This window comes from Carassius gibelio, chromosome B23 (assembly GCF_023724105.1).
Source record: "Carassius gibelio isolate Cgi1373 ecotype wild population from Czech Republic chromosome B23, carGib1.2-hapl.c, whole genome shotgun sequence".
Lineage (NCBI taxonomy): Eukaryota > Metazoa > Chordata > Actinopteri > Cypriniformes > Cyprinidae > Carassius > Carassius gibelio.
Genome location: NC_068418.1, coordinates 27,405,939 through 27,427,856, shown reverse-complemented (window position 1 = coordinate 27,427,856; position 21,918 = coordinate 27,405,939). Strand labels below are relative to the sequence as shown.

General features: G+C 36.3%; 3 protein-coding genes and 1 long non-coding RNA gene across 14 annotated transcripts in view; 1 reads left to right on the top strand and 3 right to left on the bottom strand.

Moving 5' to 3' along the window:
* Positions 1-12,190, bottom strand: part of LOC128011483 (alpha-2,8-sialyltransferase 8E) — a 53,962-nt gene extending 41,772 nt beyond the window's left edge. For 6 of the 11 annotated variants that reach the window (XR_008182572.1, XM_052593940.1, XM_052593943.1 and 3 more), the window contains exons 1-3: positions 12,044-12,169; positions 1,550-1,630; positions 1,392-1,478 (exon numbers count right to left, since the gene is read on the bottom strand). Coding sequence is in view for 7 of the 11 variants with exons in the window: in XM_052593940.1 (XP_052449900.1) it covers positions 1,392-1,478; positions 1,550-1,630; positions 12,044-12,147 (272 nt within the window). In the remaining 4 variants the exon portion in view is untranslated. Of the gene's footprint in view, positions 1-1,391; positions 1,479-1,549; positions 1,631-12,043 lie in introns of all 11 variants that reach the window. The other 5 variants (XR_008182571.1, XR_008182573.1, XM_052593941.1 and 2 more) reach the window with 5 other exon arrangements.
* Positions 3,059-11,564, top strand: LOC128011486 (uncharacterized). The gene is made up of 8 exons (XR_008182574.1): positions 3,059-3,323; positions 3,617-3,647; positions 3,745-3,883; positions 3,983-4,458; positions 4,634-4,727; positions 6,719-6,930; positions 9,241-9,321; positions 10,618-11,564. It is a non-coding gene; the product is annotated as an uncharacterized LOC128011486 (long non-coding RNA).
* A 1,389-nt stretch (positions 12,191-13,579) lies between the features above and the next one.
* LOC128011702 (uncharacterized) overlaps positions 13,580-21,918 on the bottom strand; it is a 32,922-nt gene continuing 24,583 nt past the window's right edge. Inside the window, exon 6 of the mRNA XM_052594382.1 lies at positions 13,580-13,675. The gene's annotated coding sequence lies outside the window, so the exon portion shown is untranslated. The remainder of the gene's footprint in view (positions 13,676-21,918) is intronic.
* On the bottom strand, positions 13,760-15,860 carry LOC128011703 (serine/threonine/tyrosine-interacting-like protein 2). The gene is made up of 5 exons (XM_052594383.1): positions 15,650-15,860; positions 15,081-15,359; positions 14,555-14,969; positions 14,181-14,449; positions 13,760-14,085 (listed from the first exon to the last, which is right to left on the bottom strand). Exons 1-5 carry the CDS (start codon positions 15,843-15,845, stop codon positions 13,817-13,819), a joined length of 1,428 nt encoding a protein of 475 aa, XP_052450343.1. The 5' UTR covers positions 15,846-15,860; the 3' UTR covers positions 13,760-13,816.

The following is a 21,918-nucleotide window of genomic DNA, read 5'->3' as shown; positions in this document are numbered from 1 at the left end:
TGTGGCTAATCATGACAAATCCATGTCATGTGCAATATAAAATAAGCATAAAATTTAAACATAAACATAAGATTAATATAAAAAGGCATTTATAAACATCTCCCAATTAAACGCACTTGATTAAAAACGGTCCCAGTGGTGTGGGGGGTAAAGCATGTGCACCAGTGTTCTTGATGCAGTCGACACAGGCTTGAATCTGACTTTTGCAGAAGTTTTTGGTGTTCCTTTTCAAATCTCATATCACATCAGAAAAAAATTATTTTAAATAAAAGGAAATAAGCAAAAAGTTGAAAATAATGTATTTATATTGTCAAAATAAGGTGACATCCAATTAATACACTCAGCATGTTTTACTGCATACTGTTTTATTATGTACTACAAAACTGAGGAGCAGATAATAACCAATATTTGCAATAAGTACCGTATTTTCTGGACTATAAGTCGCACTTTTTTTCATAGTTTGGCTGGTCCTGCGACTTATACTCAGGTGCGACTTATTTATAAAAATTTATTTGACATGAACCTAGAGAAATGAACCAAGAGAAATCATTACCATCTACAGCCGCGAGAGGGCCTCTTGCAGCTGGAGACGGTAATGTTTTCTCTTGGTTCTAAATAAATGCGACTTATAGTGCAGTGCGACTTATAGTCCGAAAAATACGGTAGTATAAATATCAGAAAATCCTGCTATTTTAACATATTACAGTGTAAATAGCATATTGCATAGAAAATACTGCTGTTTTTACTCTTATGTACATATAATCCATTGTTATTTGCCTTGTGTAAACAGAATCCATTGCCATCTTCACTTGGCCACAGCCTAAATTACATTCAAGTTTATTTATTTTTATATTATTTTTTTACATTATGTCATATGTACTGTATATTAAGACCGCAGATCAGAAATATGCACATTGTTGTTGCACATGCATCTTACATTAACACTCTCTAAAATTAACATTTCTCAAAACAACCATTTTTCTTCGTGAAAAAACAAAACAAAAAACATTTTCCTATAAATATGTTTGTGCAATGTCAAGATTCAATGGATGTAAAATGTTCTTCACGGAACCATCAATGCAAATACAGTTTTATTTTTAAAGAAGGACAAATGGGAATTTTGTGCAAGATCAGGAGGATTACGCAGGGTTTCAAAAATCTGTCATTAAAAATTGATCAGTCTGAGATTTTCTTCTACAAATTATCAGACACTTTTATCCTAAAGTGAATTTCCAGCTGCACAGAAACCATCATGTGCTCCAGCAGGAAATACAGTGTGTTCCTGTACATCAGCTTGAAACATTATAAACCTTGAATGCAAAGCACTTCATGACAATTCAAGACAGTAGTGTCTGTCAAAGGCATTAATCCAAATGTAAAGACACACAAACCTGTTCAGCTCGCGCTCGGTTGTGTTGGCTCTGTACGGACAGCTCATCAAATCTGACAACTCCTTCGTGAAGCTCTTCAGTTTTATACTGAGAAGGAAACAAACACTTTCAGTCCTCTGAAACAGAAGGAAAGCTGCTCGATCTTGATTCTCACGCACCTTTTGGCAGGTTTAATAATGGAAAACTTGTGTCTGAGCTTAGCACAGCGCAGCAGCTGAAGTGGGTCCCTCATCCCATCTCTGAAAGAACACAGTTTCCAAAGCCACTGAATCATACTTGAAATTAGGGATGCACGATAATATCGGCACAACATCGGTATCGGCCGATAAAAGCTTAAAATGACCATCATCGGCATCGGCCGATATGAATATTTCTGCCGATGAGCCAAACCGATAGGGGGGCGTGTGTGCGCGCCACGACCATGAACGTAGCTTGAGCGCCAAAAACTTAAACTTACAACATGTCAGCTGTGTGGAGGCATTTCGAGATCTGTCAAACAGATAACAAAGTTGCTATTTGCAATATTTGTAAAGCACAAGTGATGCGAGGAGGCGTAAAACAACAGTCTTTCAACACTACAAATATGATTACACATCTTAAGAGCCGTCATCCTGAGCAGCACCAAGACCTGTTTTTCAGGTGTGAATGTCTGTCTACATTTGTAAAATAATACATTTATGGTAGAATCAGTACAGAAGAGGTACACGGATCTCTCTTCAGTAAAATTAAAGTTTAAATATATCAGGCGAAAAATTTGTATATATATCGGTATCGGCCAAAATTATTTTGAAAATATCGCCATATCGAATATCGGCCAAAATCCAATAGCATGCATCCCTACCTGAAATGTATTGAATTTTTAAGGCTCTAAATATTCAATATGATCAATCTTTGCTGCTACACTCAATCGACTGCATGCTTTCGGTCTCTGAGTGATCGAGTGTTTCATCCAGTCAAAGCTCTTCTAGTGTAACTGTACAAGCATCCAGCATCCAGCTTCATCTCGACTCAGATCTTTCCTGATTGTGATCAAGTAAAGGTCAGAATACGGTCAGTAATATCTCCAGATGAACTCTTCCTGGACTGAAGCAGCTCAGCTTTACTGGATTCTCCATCAATCATGTTTGTTTCCAGAAGCTTTACTTTCACTGTTCCTCAGCAGAGGAATGATCTTCACAAGCCTCCAGAACATCTCACATCTTCTGAGGAGCCTTGAATTCTTCAGCTCTCAATCACTGTGTTATATGTGCGGATCATTAACATCTCATCTCATTACTGGAGATATAGAGCACAGACTCATATTTAAGATCTTAGTGATTCAGGGCTCTTTTCTACAAAACTAATGCTAGCAATAAAGCGTTCTGTCGGTCTTATTTATTTGTTTTTTTGTTTGTTTTTAGAGCAATATCTGGCAACACTGCGATCACCGGCCCCGAAACTGACCGTAATCACAAAAAAAAAAAAAAAAAAAATCCCACGGACAGGGTTCTGATGACCGGGTTCGAAAATCGGTAACGGAAACGCAAATAAATAAATAAAAATAAATAAATACAAATTATCTGTTGTAAACCTTATAAAAAAACAGGAGCATTTTTACACTAGTACACTACACACACAGATCTATAGTATTATATATATATATATATATATATATAGTATTCACCCAGACAGCACATGTACGTCTGGCCGACGTCGGCCCAATATCTAAACGTCGGCCTCTATACCTAAAACATCTATAAAACATCGGCCTGGCGGAGGCCGATATAATTTGGTCAGTGCTCTGTTCTCCAGCTCATCAATCGTCGGCCCTGAGTTGGTTCACGACCGCGGGCCGATGCCGCGCTTCTCTGTGTGCGCGTGCCCAGTATTCGTCTCTTTTAGCCACCCAGAGAGAGCGAAGAGGATAATCCCAGCGACATCTGTGGCTCTCAGGTAACGTTACGATTTCACTTCAGCTCAATTAGACAAAAAATACTACTTTGTTAATTCTGTGACACTGAAAAAGTACTAGTAATACAGTCTATGGGCAGCTGAAGAGTCTGGCTCATTTTCAAATAATGTTACCGTTAACTTTTTGAGCCAACGCTCACGGTAGCGATTTTTTTTTTAACATTAATGTTAACGCCTTAATGCGTTTTCAGAAGTTTCTCGGAGGGAAAATGTAAAAACGGATTATTAAAGAGAAGTCCTGACTGCTTTTTCACCGTGTTTTCACTCTTTTACAGGCTTTCAGAAATAATCCGGTGAAATAATATGGTGAGCTATTGTTGCTGTTGCTTCTGAACTACAAAATGATTTTTAAATTTATTATTGAATGAGACTGTACATTATAAATGTAATGCTTTAACTCTAGATGTTTGTGTAAATGCTGTGTGCGCGTTGAGTCCTGTGCGAGCTGGGAGCAGAGTTGCCATGGAAACGGGGCATCAACACAAAAACCGTTACTGGCAAGCAGTAATCTCCGTCTCTCGCTGCAGTTTACACTGTTTTGGGTAAGTTTAGTCGCTAAAATCACACAAATATTACATACAAATGTTCCTGGCACGTTTCTTGCTTGTTATTGACATGTTTCAATTAAATTTATTTAATAGAAACGGTTTAGTTTCTTCGAAAAAGTCCGTTAGCATCTTAGCAGTTTTCAGGTAGGCTAACTATATAGATTGAGCTCTTGTTGATGAAACTCTGGGCTTTTAATCAAATCTTCGTGTGTGTATGAGATATTTTGATGGCACTTTGAATGTTTTGCTGGTGATTTGTCAGTATGTTATTGGAAAAGGCTGATTTACTGAATCGATGACGTCACTTACAGTGAGAGTGTAATCGGCTGAAATCAAGTTCACATTAGTTTCGATATTTCATGATAAACAGATATTAATACAAATTGTTCTGTGATTTCAGGAGGACAGAAAGAAACTACAGAACAGAAGTGAAGCTCCAAGATTTCAACATTTCTGAAGGGAGATTCTGACTTAGAAATACAGGTGACCTGAAGAAGCTCATGAAAAACATGAATATGCCTTTTTCAGAATACATTTCACCAATTTTAAGAAGTCCCTGACATCATAACGTGAGTCACACTCAACCTAAAACTAAAAATATAGATTGTGTTATTTTAAGATTATATTTTTAGTAGTAGAATATGTATATTACATGTTATTATAATTGTTATATATTATTCTGTCTTTTATCTCCATTTCACCTCTACTCTTGCTTGTTTCCTTCTAATGAACCTGGAACTGCAGAGTAAATATTGTTGACTCTGTGTCAGATTGCTTGTTTTGTTCCTGGATTCTTCAGTGATGATGAGCAGAGTCTGAGTGAACCTGCTGTCAGACAGTGAGTACCGTGGGGTTTCAGTCAGGGCCTTCAGTAAACAACTGTTAGATACCTGTACACATCTTACACATCTCTGTTACAGCTAACGCAGCCGTATGTGTAAAGGTGCGGTCACACTAGCCTTTGATCGTGCAAAATTATTTCGGACGCCGCTGCGAATATGGGCGGGAGCAAGATATAACGGTTTCGCCTTATCACAACATGGGTTAATCTGTGCTTTTACTGTGTCTTTGGCGATAGCGTCGAAAGTGTCTTATTATATTGCACTCTGTCTCTCTCTCTCTCTCTCTATATATATATATACACACTAAACAATAAAAAAATATAAAATGTGTCCTCATTCAAATGTGCCATCTGTTCCTGTTTCCATTGACACTGCGAACCATGCAGCTTCTTTTTTAATTATCTTTTAAATATGTATTATATAAAATAGGATGCTGCGCTACGGCTAAAATTAGCACTTCATTTTTAAATTTCTGTACAGAGAGGTCACGCAGTGATGTATCATTCATCTACTGGTCCCACGACTTCACGTGATGCGAATTCGCAGGTCAAAGTTCACCAAACTTGAACTTTCGAATGCAGCGAAATGCGAAAATTTTCGCATGAGCCTGGGTTTCCGGTCTGACGCATTCGCATGCGTATGAATGGAAGTCAGTGGAACGAAAAGTGCAGTGTGACCGCCCCTTAATGCACATATTATGCCACACACAGGCTCTCAACAACAATGACGGCTGATCAACAACTTCAGCAGTAGGCTAGATTAGTGTGGGTTAAAGGGATAGTTCACCCCAAAATGAAAATTTGCTGTTAATTTACTTTCCCTCAGGTCTTCCAAGGTGTGGGTGACTTTTTGGTAACAATTTATAATAAAGTTCAGTTGTAAGTCACTTTTGAGTAGTTAATGATGAACTAATCATTTACAAAACATTCATAAGCGCCTAATAAGTGATATACTAATAATTTGTGTACTTTTTGTAAATTCATTTTAAAAGTCATTTACAAGTAATTCGATTATGATTAACTAATTATTTACAAAACATGAATGTGTTCATAGAAATAAATGATGTTAATATTTTTATCTATGTTCTGTAGATTAAGTTATAAATAATTTACAAGTGACATGAATATACATTCACTAATGATTAATATGATATGATTTACACATCTTCATAAGCAATCTTAAAAAAAATAAAATCACGAAAAAAATCAAACAGATCCTTAATTTTTAATAGTTACTAGTTAATATATTATGAATCACTTATAAATCATTGAAATGTCAACATTGTACTATTATCTCAATAAACAGTATAAATCATTTAAAAAGCTTTCTGCACCCCCCAATCTAAGGTGTAAACTACTCATCAGTTGTAAATGTTTTACAAACTTTGTGGTTTTCAGTTGTGTGTGCGTATGTATATATATATATATATATATATACACACATACACACACACACACACACACACACACACACACACACACACACATATATATATATATATATATATATATATATACACACACACCAACACACACAAAATCAGCCAACCTGTAACCGGAAAGTTTACATTTACAACTGATGAGTAGTTTACACTTTAGATTGTGGGTGCAGAAAGCTTTGTAAGTTATTTATAACTTAATCTACAGAACATAGATAAAAAAATTAACATCACTTATTAATCATCTATGAACACATAGTCATGTTTTGTAAATGATTAGTTTACCATTAGCTAATTACTTTTATTACATGGCTCTGTGGGTACTTGATTCTGATTGGTCAGTTGCGACATTCCGATGCATGTTATCCCTGGATAAAAACCTGTAAAATGTAATAACACAGGCTCATCCGGGTAACAGTAGTTGGTGCTGTACTCTTGCTTTAACTATTTTTTTTTATTGGTGGAAGCTGTGCATTTGTTTAGCTAATAAATTATATAAACTGTGTACAACAGTTATGTACAATTGTTTAATTATGTCATCCTGGTTAGGGTTGGCCTGATTGACGATGCCATCGTCCATCGCCGATGGCTGATAGACATCACGATGCTGCGCTGGCAAACAGCGTCATCAGCTGCAGTATCTCGCCCGTGCATCTGTTGTCATGCGACAGAGAAGTCACGTTCTATAGACAGTTTCTATAGACAGTTGTGAACGTGCTGACAGCTGGTTGCCCAGGCTATGGATTAAAGGTAATACTGTTGTAAGTAGTGTTCATTTTCTCCTAAATACCGATCATTTCGCTTCATTAGACCTCAATGTATCACCAGTAGCCACCGGTATTGATTTGGTCTTTTTTTTTTTCTGGACATCCACACAGCACCACAGTATTATCAACTAGAGATCAACCGATAGTGGATTTTTCCAATACTGATAGCTAGTTTGGACCACACTGGCCGATACCGATTTATAAACCAATAGTTTTTAAAATGAATACTGAACAAAATGGATACTGAATGAGAGCAGCGGTCTGCGGTCGCGCTCTGGGTTCCCGGGTTTGTGTCTGTTCTCAAACCATTCCATGTATTTCAACTGTAGAAAAGGTTGTTCCGAGCCGAAACTGACTTCTTTCATATTTGTCGACCAATATACAGAAAACTACATCAGTATATCATCATAAACACGAACGTTTTTGTCTTACATGAATGTAAATAGATGAGAAAGAAAACACACCCGTACAGTATTTTTGTTTAAAGAGACAACAGCCTAATAAACGCGCTGTCTGTCATTAATTTTAATCAAAGAACAAAAGAAACAAAAGAAAATCATTCACTGATCTCAACTGAATATATTTAATAACTTTAGTTGATTAATCTTTATTTTATTTATAAAAAGAAAACTATGCAGTGTTTTTAAACATTTAATTACAGTTTCTGTACCTGACATTTTGTTTAGTTGTATTTAGGATATTGCTAATTGATTTGTTTGTTCATATCTTACTACTGACTGGTTACTTGTCTTTAACACTTTAATATTTTTATTAATTAATTGTTTTTGCTATGGTATTTTTTTTTTTTAAGCACAGGCAAAATTCCTCTTGCAGTGTTTTGTAAGCTGCTGATTTTTGCTCATGTTATTCAGCTGCAACAGAATGCTTTGTAAAAAGACAGAAACATGTTTGACATCTAAATGTTTGACTTAATTTTTTTATATTGGATTTTTTATCTTATTGGAATCGAAACTAGGAATCGATAAGCAGAATCGGAATTAGAATCGATAAAATTCAAATGATACCCAAGCCTACACACTGAACGAGTCACATTTTATTTGCTGCTATTTTAGAACAGTGCATGATTATCTAATCATGTGCAGCGTCTTTGAGAAGTCACAGTTATCACACACACCGGATGCGTCACATTCAATTCAAGCAGCAGTCTAAAACTGTTTATTTAATCACCAAACGGACATAAGTTTGCTTCAGGAATGAACTATGTGGCATATGTGTTGAAAGTTCAGTGTTAAAAAAAAAAGAGCAAACGGAAAGAAAACGCACAATCTGTATTACAGCTTTCTATATGAAGCATAAAGACTGTATTAGAGCCACAGAAAGACCAACGTTTTGCTGTAAAATGCACAATACATGATTTATAGCCTAGGGTGAAGTCATTATGTAAATTTACAATGATTTGAGATTAATATAATGTTATTTAATAGATAACTATGTGAACGGCTGCTTTTAAACTCGCGTTTGAAGTTTCCCACTCTGTGCAGCGCACAGTGTCACATGGCAAAACAAACGCAACACAGAAAAATATCGCCATGGATTTTGCAGATAACCGATAGTTCTGCAAATCAACTATCGGTGCCGATTAACCAGCAAAACCAATGAATCGGTCGACCTCTGTTATAACAATGTGCATGATACAATACTCATCAAATAATAAAGAACTCTTTTCATGTCCCTTGACTCAGATTAAAAAGTAATCACGGCAAACAAAATAACTTGTGCTTGGTGTTAACTGTTAGCCACTCATAGCACTCGTAGTTGCAATCTTTGAAATGGTGCATAAAAATGTTGCTGGCCTTCAGTTTAGGTGTAGGTCTTCCTTTCTCAGTTGTAGGTCTTCATTTCTCAGTTATTCTCTTTTTTTCTGCAAAATAGCACCTTAAAAAAGCATTTTAGTAGATTGGCAACCAGGTCTGTAGGCTGTATTTTCTTTTCATTTAAACTTCTTTTCACTTTCGTACTTTGGAAATCCCTGACTAAAAGGGCAGTCTAACGCTGGGGGTAGCACTGGGCACGTCTCTAGACCCAGAGGGTGTGCTGTCATTGAATGTCAAAATTTGATTGGCTGATGATTCTGTCACTAATGCTCGTAACAAATCAGATGTGACTTCTTTCATCAAAAGGGTAGCACAATCTGTAGTGCTGGCCATAGACTTTTTGTAATGTAGGATATTCCAGGTCAACCTCAACTAAACTAATCACAAGCAATTTGTGAACATTACACAAATGTAAATGATAACTAAATAGTCTTTAAAAGCTTTTTTCACACAATTTTGTTTTTTATAGGGCCAGCAGAGCCCTGCTCACCCTGACGGCCCACCGCTGCTGTCAGATAACATCTCCAAGATGCTATAAACTGCAGGACCAGTAAGTACAATCTTGAACATACACAACTGTATCATAAGTTTGGGAAGGTATGGTTTTTTTTGTGTTTTTGAAAGTCTTTTATGGCAACCACAGTTTAATATATGAAATGAATACAGTTCACTACAATTTAAAATAATAGTTTTCTATTTGAATATATTTAGAGAAGTAATTTATTCCTGTGATGGTAAAGCTGTATTTTCAGCATCATTACTCCAGTCTTCAGTGTCACGTGATCTTCAGAAATCATTCTTATATTCTGATTTGCTTCTGAAGAAACATTTCTGACTATTATCAGTGTTGAAAACCGCTGTGTTCCTTCACTTTTTCAGGATTCTTTGATGAATAAAGTTTTAAAACAGTACAGTGTTTGAAACAGAAATGTCTGTTTTAACTTTTGATAATTGATAAGACAGTGATAATAATTGAAAATGTTTATTGAGCAGCAAATCAGAATGATTTCTGAAGGATCATGTGACACTGAAGACTGGAGTAATAAAAATTAGCTTAGATCACAGAAATAAATTACATTTCACAATATATTCACGTAGAAAACTGTTGTTAAATTGTAATATTTCACAATATTACAGTTTTTTTTACTTGCTTTTGATCAAATAAAGGCAGCCTTGTTGAGCAGAAGAGACTTTTCTCAAAGACGTAAAAAGAAAATCGTACTGACCCCAAACTTTTAACGGTAGTATAAATTACAAATATAATGTTCCACCTACTGAAATGTGTATTCCATTGTAAAGAGATGCCTGTTCCACAAATATTACATTTACAGGGATCACGTGAAACACTTCATCAATAAACTGATTTTTGAGAGCATTAGTGGCAGTGTGTCGATTTTTGTTTATTGATTGGTGAATTGGAAGTGGATGTGCGTTTATTAAACCTACTTGTGATTAAATCAGATATATATATATATATATATATATATATATATATATATATATAGCAAAATAAGCACAAATTGAGGCAGCAGCATCTATGGTGCATGGCCTGTAGTGAGGTCACTAAATTCTAACACCAAAAATTTATCAAAGTCCACTAAAGGAAGCAAAACCTATTGGTATTTTACTTTGAAAATAGCCTTCCAAATAATATTTGGGGCTCGGACACACTTTTTTGTTGTTGTTTAAATTAAATTAAAATACATAGTTTAGTATTCACACAACACATCTAATAACCATGCACTCCAGTTATATGTGATTAAATAAATAATATTTTGTCTGAAATAATATGAACAGCAGCAGCTATTCTAAACTTTCTCCTTTTTATTTCCTTTTTCTATCTCAGGATGGCCATCGCAAGGTTCCTAGAGATTACAGCAGCTCCAGACTGAATCCAAACTCACTTTTGAAGACTTCAGATGAGACCAACGCTCACAAAGATTACAGACGACAACTGTACATGAACACACAAAACATTGGACACACAAAACAAATATTATCCTTATTTTGCCTATAAGGGTAAATTTGATGATTTTCAAACTGCTTTATTGTAACGTCTCATATCTGTATATCTATCTGTAAATGAACAATATTTACTCTCTGAGTTATGTGGACCTACATGTCCCCTTTTATTTGTAAGCATCACTTTAAAAATGTTGAAAGATAATGTTAATGTTAACTGAATACAAAACTAGAGACTTGTTTAGTAAGATTTTATCAGAAAATATTTTTGAACTTTTATCATGCAATTTAAAACATTTTAATTGCTTAATTAGTATTGTTTGCCTGGTTTTATTTTGTGTTTATGTAACTCTTTTTAAAAAGTTCTTGGCATAAAGTTCGCATGCGATGCTGACAGCACTGAACACATGACTTTTTATTATGAACTAGATGGTCTTCCCAGTGAGTCTCAGTCATCTCTGGCTTTTTAAACTGTAACCTTGAAACATGCATTTCCTGTAAACCTACTTTGAAATAAGTATTATTAAAAGGTGCTATACTCATACAACATTTAACCATGCAAGTACTGTAGTAATGGTTATTTTTGTTTTTACTATGGGTTTACTGCAAAAGCTGTAGTAAAATCATGGTGATTGTAGTGAAACTATGGTTGATTTAGTTTTTTCTATGGTTTTCCTGCAAAAGCTGTAGTAAAATCATGGTTAATGTTCAAAAGACTACAAATAATCCCGAATTATCCACTTTTGATCAAAGCATCTGGTAAATGTTATTGTATTTGTACATGTAATATGAAATAAATGAAAATATTAATAAAGTTGCGTCTGTTCTTGAGAGTGGTGTGTATTGTTTTATTATAAACCAGCGGCGGTAGCCGGGGGTGGTCCGTAACGAAGAGCAAAACGCCGGTGAACCGCGTCCACGCAGAGCGGCCGGGATGTATCGTCCCAGCATCGGCCGGAGAGCATTTCCGATCAGAGGCCGACGTCGCCGAGACATCTTGCCTATTAGCAAACGCTCCCTGAGCGATATCGTCCCGATGGAATTTTGTAGGTCGGCTCGACATCGGCACAACGTATGTGTGCTGTCTGGGCAGTGTATTTAAATTTGTACAAATCATGCACTAGACAAAGTTATTGTAGTTATGTATTGCTGCATGAACAATAAAACACTGTTACAATTATCCATCACTTAAATATAGTATTTCAGTAGGCTTATCATACTTTTAATTTTGTGAGATTTAAAACAGTTACACTTTAGGAACATTGAGTTTGATTTAAATTCGCAATAATTAATTAAATGTAAATGTTCACCTGGATGAGTGTGTGTTGAGTGTATAATAAAACACCACACACACACCTTGAAAGACGATCAGGATCATCAGGAGCTTGATCCACCGGAGAAACGCCAACGCCATCAGTGTGTGTGTGTGTGTGTGTGTGTGACCGAGGGGTGAAAGGTGAGACCCCGCCCCTCTCAGACTCGTCATATACACCTGTTCATTTGTGTCGTGTAATTATGACCAGGAAAGTCATAGCATATTGTGTGCTGTTTTGTTTTTCCTTTTATTTATTAAAGTAGTTCTGGACGTTCTTTAACGCTCCTTCAAAGTCCTAGCGGTTTATTAAATGTTACTAATGTTTCGGAATATTCACAGGACTTTTAACATGTTTGCAAAATATTAATGTAAAGTTTTATAGGTTTATATATTTTCAAACAATGATAATCGCATAATCAGGAAAACGCTTTAAAACATTTTAAAAACGGCAAAACGTTCTTAAAATAAACGTATTTAAACGGCTATTTTGAATTGAATATCATTATTTATTCATTTATAATTGCTTTGAATGCATTCATCCACCCAGTTTTATTTAGAGGTGGTTAGCCTAAAAAAGGCATCAGTTAATATGCCCCTTACCTCAAGTATTTCAAAGTATGTAAAATACATTTCATTGTGTTACAGTGTGTTTTGAGTCTGTCTCATATGGGATGGTGTGACTGATGACTGTGTGTCGTTTGGTGAGGAATAACAATCCTGTGGCATTACAACTAAACATTGTGCCATAAACACACAGAGAGATTCTTCTGAAACTTTATGAGGACTCATTTCACAAGCATTCAGCTCTCAATAAACCCCGGCTGTAGTAATGACATTAAACATTATAAGATTACTACGATGACAGATGTGAGCAAAGAATGGAGCTACTAATAGACAGTTATTTAGAAATATTCCATGTGTTTTCCTTCTTTTCTCCAATAGAAATATTGCAAACTAAACATGTTTTCTTCACGTGTCACACAGTTTGTGAAAGCTGTGTCTCAAACAGCAGAAGAACACACAAGATCTACAAAACTAGACACTGATTCTCATCCTTTGACTTCGTTTCAATTTCATAAAACACTCTTTGCAAAACACAACACACTATTCTCTTTGTAACACACACAGATCTAACAGGAATTAATATTATGGCAAAGGTGTTCGCAAATGTTTGCTTTTGAGATGTGTTTGTGATGTTTTGAATGTCCAGAGCGACTTACAGTGTATCCATGCTATAAATGTTTTACCTGCGCCTGTGTTCCCTGGGAATCGAACCCACAACCTTCCACTGAGCCACAGGAACATAACACAAGCTTGCTATTTGATCTTATGAGTAATGGATTAGGTTGATGGAAGAATGATGGAATTCAGAAATCAGGAACACTGACAACAACAGCAACAATGCTTCGTAAAATGAAATATTTGTAATATTTAATATAACTGTGTGCAAAAGTTTGATTTGAACTGTTTAACTATCTGTGCACTTATTCATCTGCACTATAAGAATTAAATACACAAAAGCACTGGCAGCTCCATTCATTTTAATATTTTATGCAACTATGTGCAAAAGTTTGATTTTACTTCTGAATGATTATTTTTATTTTGCTCACATTTCTATTTATATACACTTTTTTTCTATCTGCGCACTTGTTCTCCTGCACTATATGAACACATAAAATAACTAATAAATGAATAAAAGCACTAGCAGCTCATTACCAGGACAGCTCTTGCTGTTATGTTTTTTCATCTGTGCACATTTTTATTATTTTTATATCAGCGCTCTCCTTTTTTTAAGCTGCCACTTGTTCCTCTTTCGGCCGGTTTTGATGTCCTGCAGTTTCAGTTTTCTCTGCAGCACCAGGTCAGCGTTGAGGAGCATCAGCTTCTTCAGGACGTCTCTGGAGGGTCTGATGCGTCTCTCCTTCATGACGTGATCGATGGCCTCCTCCACCATCATGTCATGACAGATCATCAGATACGCCAGAAACAGAGTCACCGAGTGCTCCACACCCTGCTTGCAGCAAATCAGCACCTTACCTGAGGAGAGAAACACAGTCAGACGGTCAAACACTTCATTTCTAGACTGTAGGACTCTAATAGATGAGAAATGCTGTGTGTGTTTCTCAGCTCACTTGCTCGCTTCTCCAGGGCCTTGTCAATGAATTTGGCAGCTGGTATGAAGCACTTGCTGATGTCAGAACAGTGTCTGTCTGCTGTAGGCAAGCCGTAATAATTGATGTGCAAGCCTCTGTAATATCTGGACCCTGTATTGACCGTTCCAACCATGTCTTCATCATTAAAACGTCCTAAGTAGTATTTAAGATGCTTCTTTGGTGCTGCAGCGTTGAGGATGTGAGTGATGCACATCTCCTGCAGAGCATCTCGGTCGGTGGCCATCTCTCTGCACAAGAACACAACGGCCTGGGTTAGTCTTTCTTACAGAGGACGTACCAAGCAGAATAAATGACAGAACAATAAGAGAAATAGAGTTGTGTTGTAGACTCACTCATCTCCGATGAAGAGCCTGGGCCAGACGTTAGTCACGTGTCTTTGTTTGAGAGGTGTGTATTTCTCCAAACGATCCTCCAGTTGGAACACGTTTAGAGGGACGTAGTTTTCCAACATTGAAAGCTCAGATGTCACTTTAGATTCCGGCTCAGGAACGCTTGCAGCTGGTGCACATGATTCCTGTGGAGGAGCCAGATCCCAATCATCTTCAGGAGGATCATCCGGATTCTCTCCAGGTTCTGGATCAGGAACGTTCAGCTCCAGATCTGGCCGCGCTGAGACTCCAACATGCTTCGGTCTGTCGTTCTGGAGGAAAGTGCTGATTTTCTTTATGTTCCTCACTGTAGCATATTCCGTTCTCTTGGTCATGACGAAGCCATGGACTTTCTTATTCTTCATCGTGCTGGTATTTTCTGATAAAAGAAGAAAAAACAACAATGCGGCATTAGAACCATCTCTAGCCAGATTAAACATGAATAATTAGTTCAGATTGTAAGATGGCATTTCTATTTGCATCTCTTCACCTTCCGGGCTGACGCATGATTCCTCTGGATCAACCGGATCCAGTTTAGGTTCTGGAGGAGCAACCAGATCAGTTTCAGTGAAACACGATTGCTCAGAATCGACCAGATATGTTTCAGATTCTGGCTCATGAACACTTGGATCTGGGACATATGATCCATCTGGACCAATCAGATCCACTTCAGCTTCCCCAACAGGGTTCGCCATTTTTCCCTGGAAAGCTGCACAAAATCCCTGGAAGACTGCACTAATGTTCTTGGTCATCTGCCCAGTGGTGAGTTCTGGAGAAAGAAGAGATACTACATAAGTAGAGCGTAATGACAAACTTGACCAAAGCCTTGTCTGAAAGATTTAAAGAACTTTTAAAAACTTGAAGTTGGAAGGTTTTACTCAGAAAATATTACTTCTAAGAAACCAAACATTTCAAACCCAATTAGACCTTTAAAAACCTTTAGACCTTTAAAAAAAGACGTGGAAGAGTAACTCATTGAAATAGTAAAACAGTATTACGTCTTTGTCTTCCAGCATCATAAAACAGTGTGAGAAACATGAATAAAGATGAAGAAGACACCTGTTGAGCGGTTCTCCTCATCATCCAGGGCTTGTTCTCCTGAAGCTCCTGCTGGGACTGGATCGCTCTCATCTTCAGACACCGGCTCAGGGCTCTTCAGCTCCGAGATGCTGTTCCTGTTCATCTCCAGCTGCAGATCTTTGACCTCACACACCGACATGTGCTCATTCTCGTCAGTCTCCAGCTGTACGTGCATCTCTCCTGGACTGCAGGAACTGACAACCGGATAACTTGAGATCTGGGATTCGGAGCGAGTTAGCAAAACATTTGATTCAGATCGGGACTCCGAAGCGCGAAAAGGTATGGCAGATTCAAAAATAATATTTGGCATCACTACTATTATTAATTCTAATAATAAATCATCATATTTTAATGATTTCTGAAGATCATGTGACACTGAAGACTGGAGGAATGATGCTGAAAATACAGCTGCACATCACAGAAATAAATGATATTAAAGGATATTAAAATAGAAACCATTATTTTATACATTTTATTTTGATAAGTTTGAATTATTACTGATTTTTGACTGTAGCATCACTATCAATAGCCGCGTGTCGACAGCACTACTTGTATTGTCGAGTACAACCTTTTTTTTATTTTAAACAGTTCATTGAACAATCATAAATGAAGTACCTGAAGCTGACAATGAAGTAAATGTATAATAATTAGCACAGATGATTAATTTAGAGCTGTAAACGCGCGTGTGAGGGGCGGAGACGCGCCGCGGAGCGTCAGACGCGCGTGAGGACCAAACACAGCAGAACGGTAGGAAACTTCACTCCTCTTATTATTTCTCTTTTACTGTAGCGATTTATTTTTAGATACGTGATTGGAGTCTTTCATATTGTTGTTTTATAAACGCAGTAACTTTGAAATCAGATCTGAAAGTTCCTATCAAGTGTTTAAAAACTAAATATGATTTAATAATGTGTTGAATGAATTTGGTAAATACGGTATTCTATGTTTTTTAATACATAGGGGTTATTAATATAGGCTGAAATATAGTGTTTTTCATAGTATAAAGTTGATCTTATGGAGCATTGCTCGTTAAAAGTTAGGATGTTAATATAATATAGAGGAAGATCAATCTTAATTATTTTTGCTATATTAAAATGCATTTATTTTTTACATTCGTTAGTCAAAGTTTTCAGATCGGCACTTCGGAGCCTGTTCGCGACTCGGTTGATTCAGATCCGCACTTCGGAGCCTGTTCGCTACTCGGTTGACTCATATCAAGACTCCTGAGACTGTTTGTGAATTATTTTTTTTTAATTCAGATCTGGACATCGAAGCAGGAAATGTTTGTCAAACAGTTAATTAGTGATAAATGAATATTTGGACCTGAGGCTTTTTTTAACCTGTCGATTTTTTTTTATGATTTCAATGATTTTGGAAGTCAAGGCTTCTTGCACCTCAGTTGCATGTGTTGTGTTTTATGAATTGTGCATGGATTTATCAACTGAGAAATAAAGTTGAACAGAAATTATTATGAACTCTTAAAGATGATGATGAAAAGAAAAGGTAATATTGCATATTAAATTATATCTAAGTATGAACTAACTTGCGCACTACAGTAAATATTCTTACTCTTCCCTAAATAAGTGAAAATGTTTGGCTCAGTTTACAGAAAAGTGTACATTACACATCCTTTCATTATGATGCAACATTGTTTCCTCCTCAGATGAGTATTTAACATCTTTATTATTGTGGGGATTAGTGTGCAAGTGCTACTCACACACTCTCTCTCTCTCTCTCTCACACACACACACACAGACACACACACACACACACACACACACACACACACACACACACACACACTGGTCAGAGTTTGGGATCAGAATGATTTTTTATGTTTGTATGTTTTTACAGGAGTTTCTTTTACTCATCAAAATTACAGGATTTTAAAATATATATATATATATTATTATGAAGTTTTAAAAAATATTTTTCTATTTTAATATACATTAAAATCTATTTTATTCTGTGATTTTCAGCATCATTACTCCATTACTGATTTATTATCAGAGTTGTGCTGCTGAACTGTGATACTTCTTTCAGGATTATTTGATGAATGAAATGTTAAAAAGAAGAGTATTTATTTAAAATAGAAGTCTTTTCTAACAATAAACACTAGAGTTCAAAAGTTTATAACTCTTTTAGAATGTATTAAATTGATAAGAAGTGAATCAAAGATTAATATTGTAAGAAGAGATTTATATTTTGAATAAACGTTGTTCTTTAAAAAAAATTATACATCGAAGAATCCTGAAAAAGGTATCGCAGATTCCAAAATAATATTTGGCATCACAACTATTATTAATTCTAATAATAAATCATCATATTCTAATGATTTCTGAAGATCATGTGACACTGAAGACTGGAGGAATGATGCTGAAAATACAGCTGCAATTCACAGAAATAAATGATATTTTAAAGGATATTAAAATAGAAACTATTATTTTATATATTTTATTTTGATAAGTTTGAATTATTACTGATTTTTGACTGTAGCATCACTACAAATAGCCGCGTGTCGACAGCACTACTTGTATTGTCGAGTACAACCTTTTTTTGTTTCAAACAGTTCATTGAACAATAATAAATGAAGTACCTGAAGCTGACAATGAAGTAAATGTATAATAATTAGCACAGATGATTGATTTAGCGCTGTTAACGCGCGTGTGAGGGGCGGAGACGCGCAGCGGAGCGTCAGACGCGCGTGAGGACCAAACACAGCAGAACGGTAGGAAACTTCACTCCTCTTATTATTTCTCTTTTACTATAGCGATTTATTTTTAGATACGTGATTGGAGTCTTTCATATTGTTGTTTTATAAACGCAGTAACTTTGAAATCAGATCTGAAAGTTCCTGTCAAGTGTTTAAAAACTAGTTATGATTTAATAACGTGTTGAATGAATTTGGTAAGTAAGGTATTCTATGTTTTTTAATATGTAGAGGTTATTAATATAGGCTGAAATATAGTGTTTTGTTTATAGTATAAAGGTGATCTTATGGTGCATTGCTCGTTAAAAGTTAGGCTGTTAATATAATATAGAGGAAGATCAATCTTAATTATTTTTACTATATTAAAAATTTAAAATGAATTTATTTTTTACATTGGTTAGTAGAATTTTTCAGATCGGCACTTCGGAGCTTGTTCGGGACTCCGTTGATTCAGATCGGCACTTCGGAGCCTGTTCGCGACTCGGTTGTGTCAGATCCGCACTTCGGAGCCTATTCGCGACTCGGTTCATTCAGATCGGCACTTCGGAGCCTGTTCGCGACTCGGTTGATTCAGATCCGCACTTCGGAGCCTATTCGCGACTCGGTTGATTCAGATCCGCACTTCGGAGCATGTTCGCTACTCGGTTGATTCAGATCCGCACTTCGGAGCCTATTCGCGACTCGGTTGATTCAGATCCGCACTTCGGAGCATGTTCGCGACTCGGTTGATTCAGATCCGCACTTCGGAGCCTATTCGCGACTCGGTTGATTCAGATCCGCACTTCGGAGCATGTTCGCTACTCGGTTGACTCATATCAAGACTCCTGAGACTGTTTGTGAATTTTTTTTTTTTTTATTCAGATCTGGACATCGAAGCAGGAAATGTTTGTCAAACAGTTTATTAGTGAGAAATGAATATTTGGACCTGAGGCTTTTTTTAACCAGTCGATAAAATTTTTTAATGATTTCAATGATTTTGGAAGTCAAGGCTTCTTGCACCACAGTTGCATGTGTTGTGTTTTATGAATTGTGCATGGATTTATCAACTGAAAAATAAAGTTGAACAGAAACAGAACTCTTAAAGATGATGATGAAAAGAAAAGGTAATATTGCACATAAAATTATATATAAGTATGAACTAACTTGCGCACTACAGTAAATATTCTTACTCTTCCCTAAATAAGTGAAAATGTTTGGCTCAGTTTACAGAAAAGTAATAATAATAATAATAATACATTTTATTTAAAGGCGCCTTTCATGGCACTCAAGGACACCTTACACAATTCATTAAAAAAAGACATTACTCAATCAAACCAGTACAACAACAAACATTAAATCACATAAAAGCCTGCCTAAACAGATATGTTTTAAGACGAGATTTAAAAACTGAGAGACTAGAACTGTTGCGAACTTCTACAGGAAGAGAGTTCCATAAATGGGGAGCAGCAAAGCCAAAAGCTCGTGACCCCAGAGAAGTTGTCCGAGTGCGTGGCTGAACAAGTGTAAGTGCAGAAGCAGATCTTAGAGTGCGGGAAGGAGTGTGTATATGAAGAAGATCATGGAGATATGAAGGAGCCAAATTGTTAAGTGCTTTGTAAGTTAAAAGTAAAATTTTAAAATTCACACGAAATTTAACCGGGAGCCAATGCAGCTTCTGTAAAACAGGAGAAATGTGTTCAAAAGTGGAAGTTTTGGTAATGACTCGAGCTGCAGCATTCTGTACTAACTGTAATTTATGAAGAGATTTGGAAGGAAGCCCATAAAACAAAGCATTACAATAGTCGATTCTTGATGTTACAAGAGCATGCACAAGCGTAGCAGTACTCCTGAGTGAAAGGACAGGGCGCAGACGACTTATATTGCGAATATGGAAAAATGCAGAACGGGTAACACTATTTATGTGAGATTCAAAAGACAAAGTTGTGTCAAAAATGACACCTAAACTTTTGACCTGATTCGATAGAGGAACAGAACAGTTATTTATTTCCAGAGAAGAAATATTCGACTTACTTATTGTATTTTTTGAACCAACAAGAAGAATTTCTGTTTTACTGCTGTTCAATTGTAGAAAATTACTTGAAAACCAATCTTTTAATTCACTTAGGCACTCACCAAGAGCAGAAGAGGGAAACTTAGAAGAAGGTTTAGAAGACAGGTAAAGTTGGGTGTCGTCAGCATAACAATTAAAGTGGATATCATATTTCCTAAAAATGCTGCCAATAGGTAAAAGATAAATAATAAACAGAAGAGGTCCTAAAACAGAGCCCTGGGGAACACCAGTGACAACATAAGTGGGTTTTGATTTAAACTGTTTAAGTTGTACAAATTGAATGCGATCTGTAAGATAAGAACCAAACCAGCTTAAAGCCATACCAGTAATTCCAATAGATTCCAGCCTGCTCAAAAGTATTGGATGTGAAATGGTGTCAAATGCTGCACTAAGGTCAAGAAGTATAAGTATTGATAGAAGACCAGCATCAGCCGCTAGTAATAGATCATTAGAAATCTTTACAAGTGCAGTTTCAACACTGTGAAAAGCACGAAACCCTGATTGTAACTGCTCATATAAATTATTGCAAGAGAGATGTTCACGGAGCTGATGAGCAACAATTTTTTCCAGGATTTTTGACAGAAACGGAAGATTTGAAATAGGTCGAAAATTAGCAAAATTCTTTGTGTCTGTCCCAGGTTTCTTAAGAATAGGCGTTATAACAGCAGTTTTAAGTGCAGTAGGGACAGTGCCAGTAAGAAGTGATGCATGCATAATATCAGTGATTAAAGAGGAAAGAAATGATAAACCAGCTTTAACCAAGTGAGTCGGTAATGGATCCAATTGACAGGTGACAGATTTAGATTTTTGTACAATGGAACAAATGTCCTCAACTGCTGGAATTTTAAAAACAGAAAATGAAAATAAGGGAGATGGCGCAAAGCTAGAATGAGTTTTGTTCCGATCAGGGTTTGGTGAAACCAATTGCTGATGGATGTGTTCAATTTTCTTATTAAAAAAGAGCATAAATGCTTCACACAATTCTGTAGAGTTTATATCCCCGTTAGAACACTCAGGTGGCTTTAAAATAGTGTTAATCACAGAGAATAAAGATTTTTGGTTTCCTACACCAGATCCAATTAAACCTGCATAATAATCTGATTTCGCTGTGGAAAGAGCAGTCTTATAAACTTGCATGTGATCAGCATACAAATCTTTATGAACTACAAGTCCAGTCTTGGAGTACAAGCGTTCTAATCGACGCCCTTTGACTTTTAGCAGACGAAGATCCGATGTAAACCAGGGTGCAGAGTTGACAAACGAAACATTCCTGGTTTTCAATGGAGCACAAGTGTCAAGGATCATTTGAAGATTGTCATTATAATGCTGGATTAAATCTTCAGGATTCCCTGAAAGGTCTTTGTGGGGAAGTGTGGACAAACATTCCCCAAGGATTGAGGGATCAATGTTCTTAATATTACGAAATGTGATTGTACGACTCAAATTAGGCTTGAACACAGATAAAGAAACATTAAAAGACACCAGCAA

Excerpts from the sequence above, each read along its gene's own strand:
- LOC128011703 (XM_052594383.1), bottom strand. The coding sequence starts at position 15,845 with ATGCACGTACAGCTGGAGACTGACGAGAATGAGCACATGTCGGTGTGT. Across the intron at positions 15,360-15,649 it reads TGAGGAGAACCGCTCAACAG|AACTCACCACTGGGCAGATG; the intron begins GTGTCTTCTTCA and ends TTCTTTCTCCAG. Across the intron at positions 14,970-15,080 it reads ATCATGCGTCAGCCCGGAAG|AAAATACCAGCACGATGAAG; the intron begins GTGAAGAGATGC and ends TTCTTTTATCAG.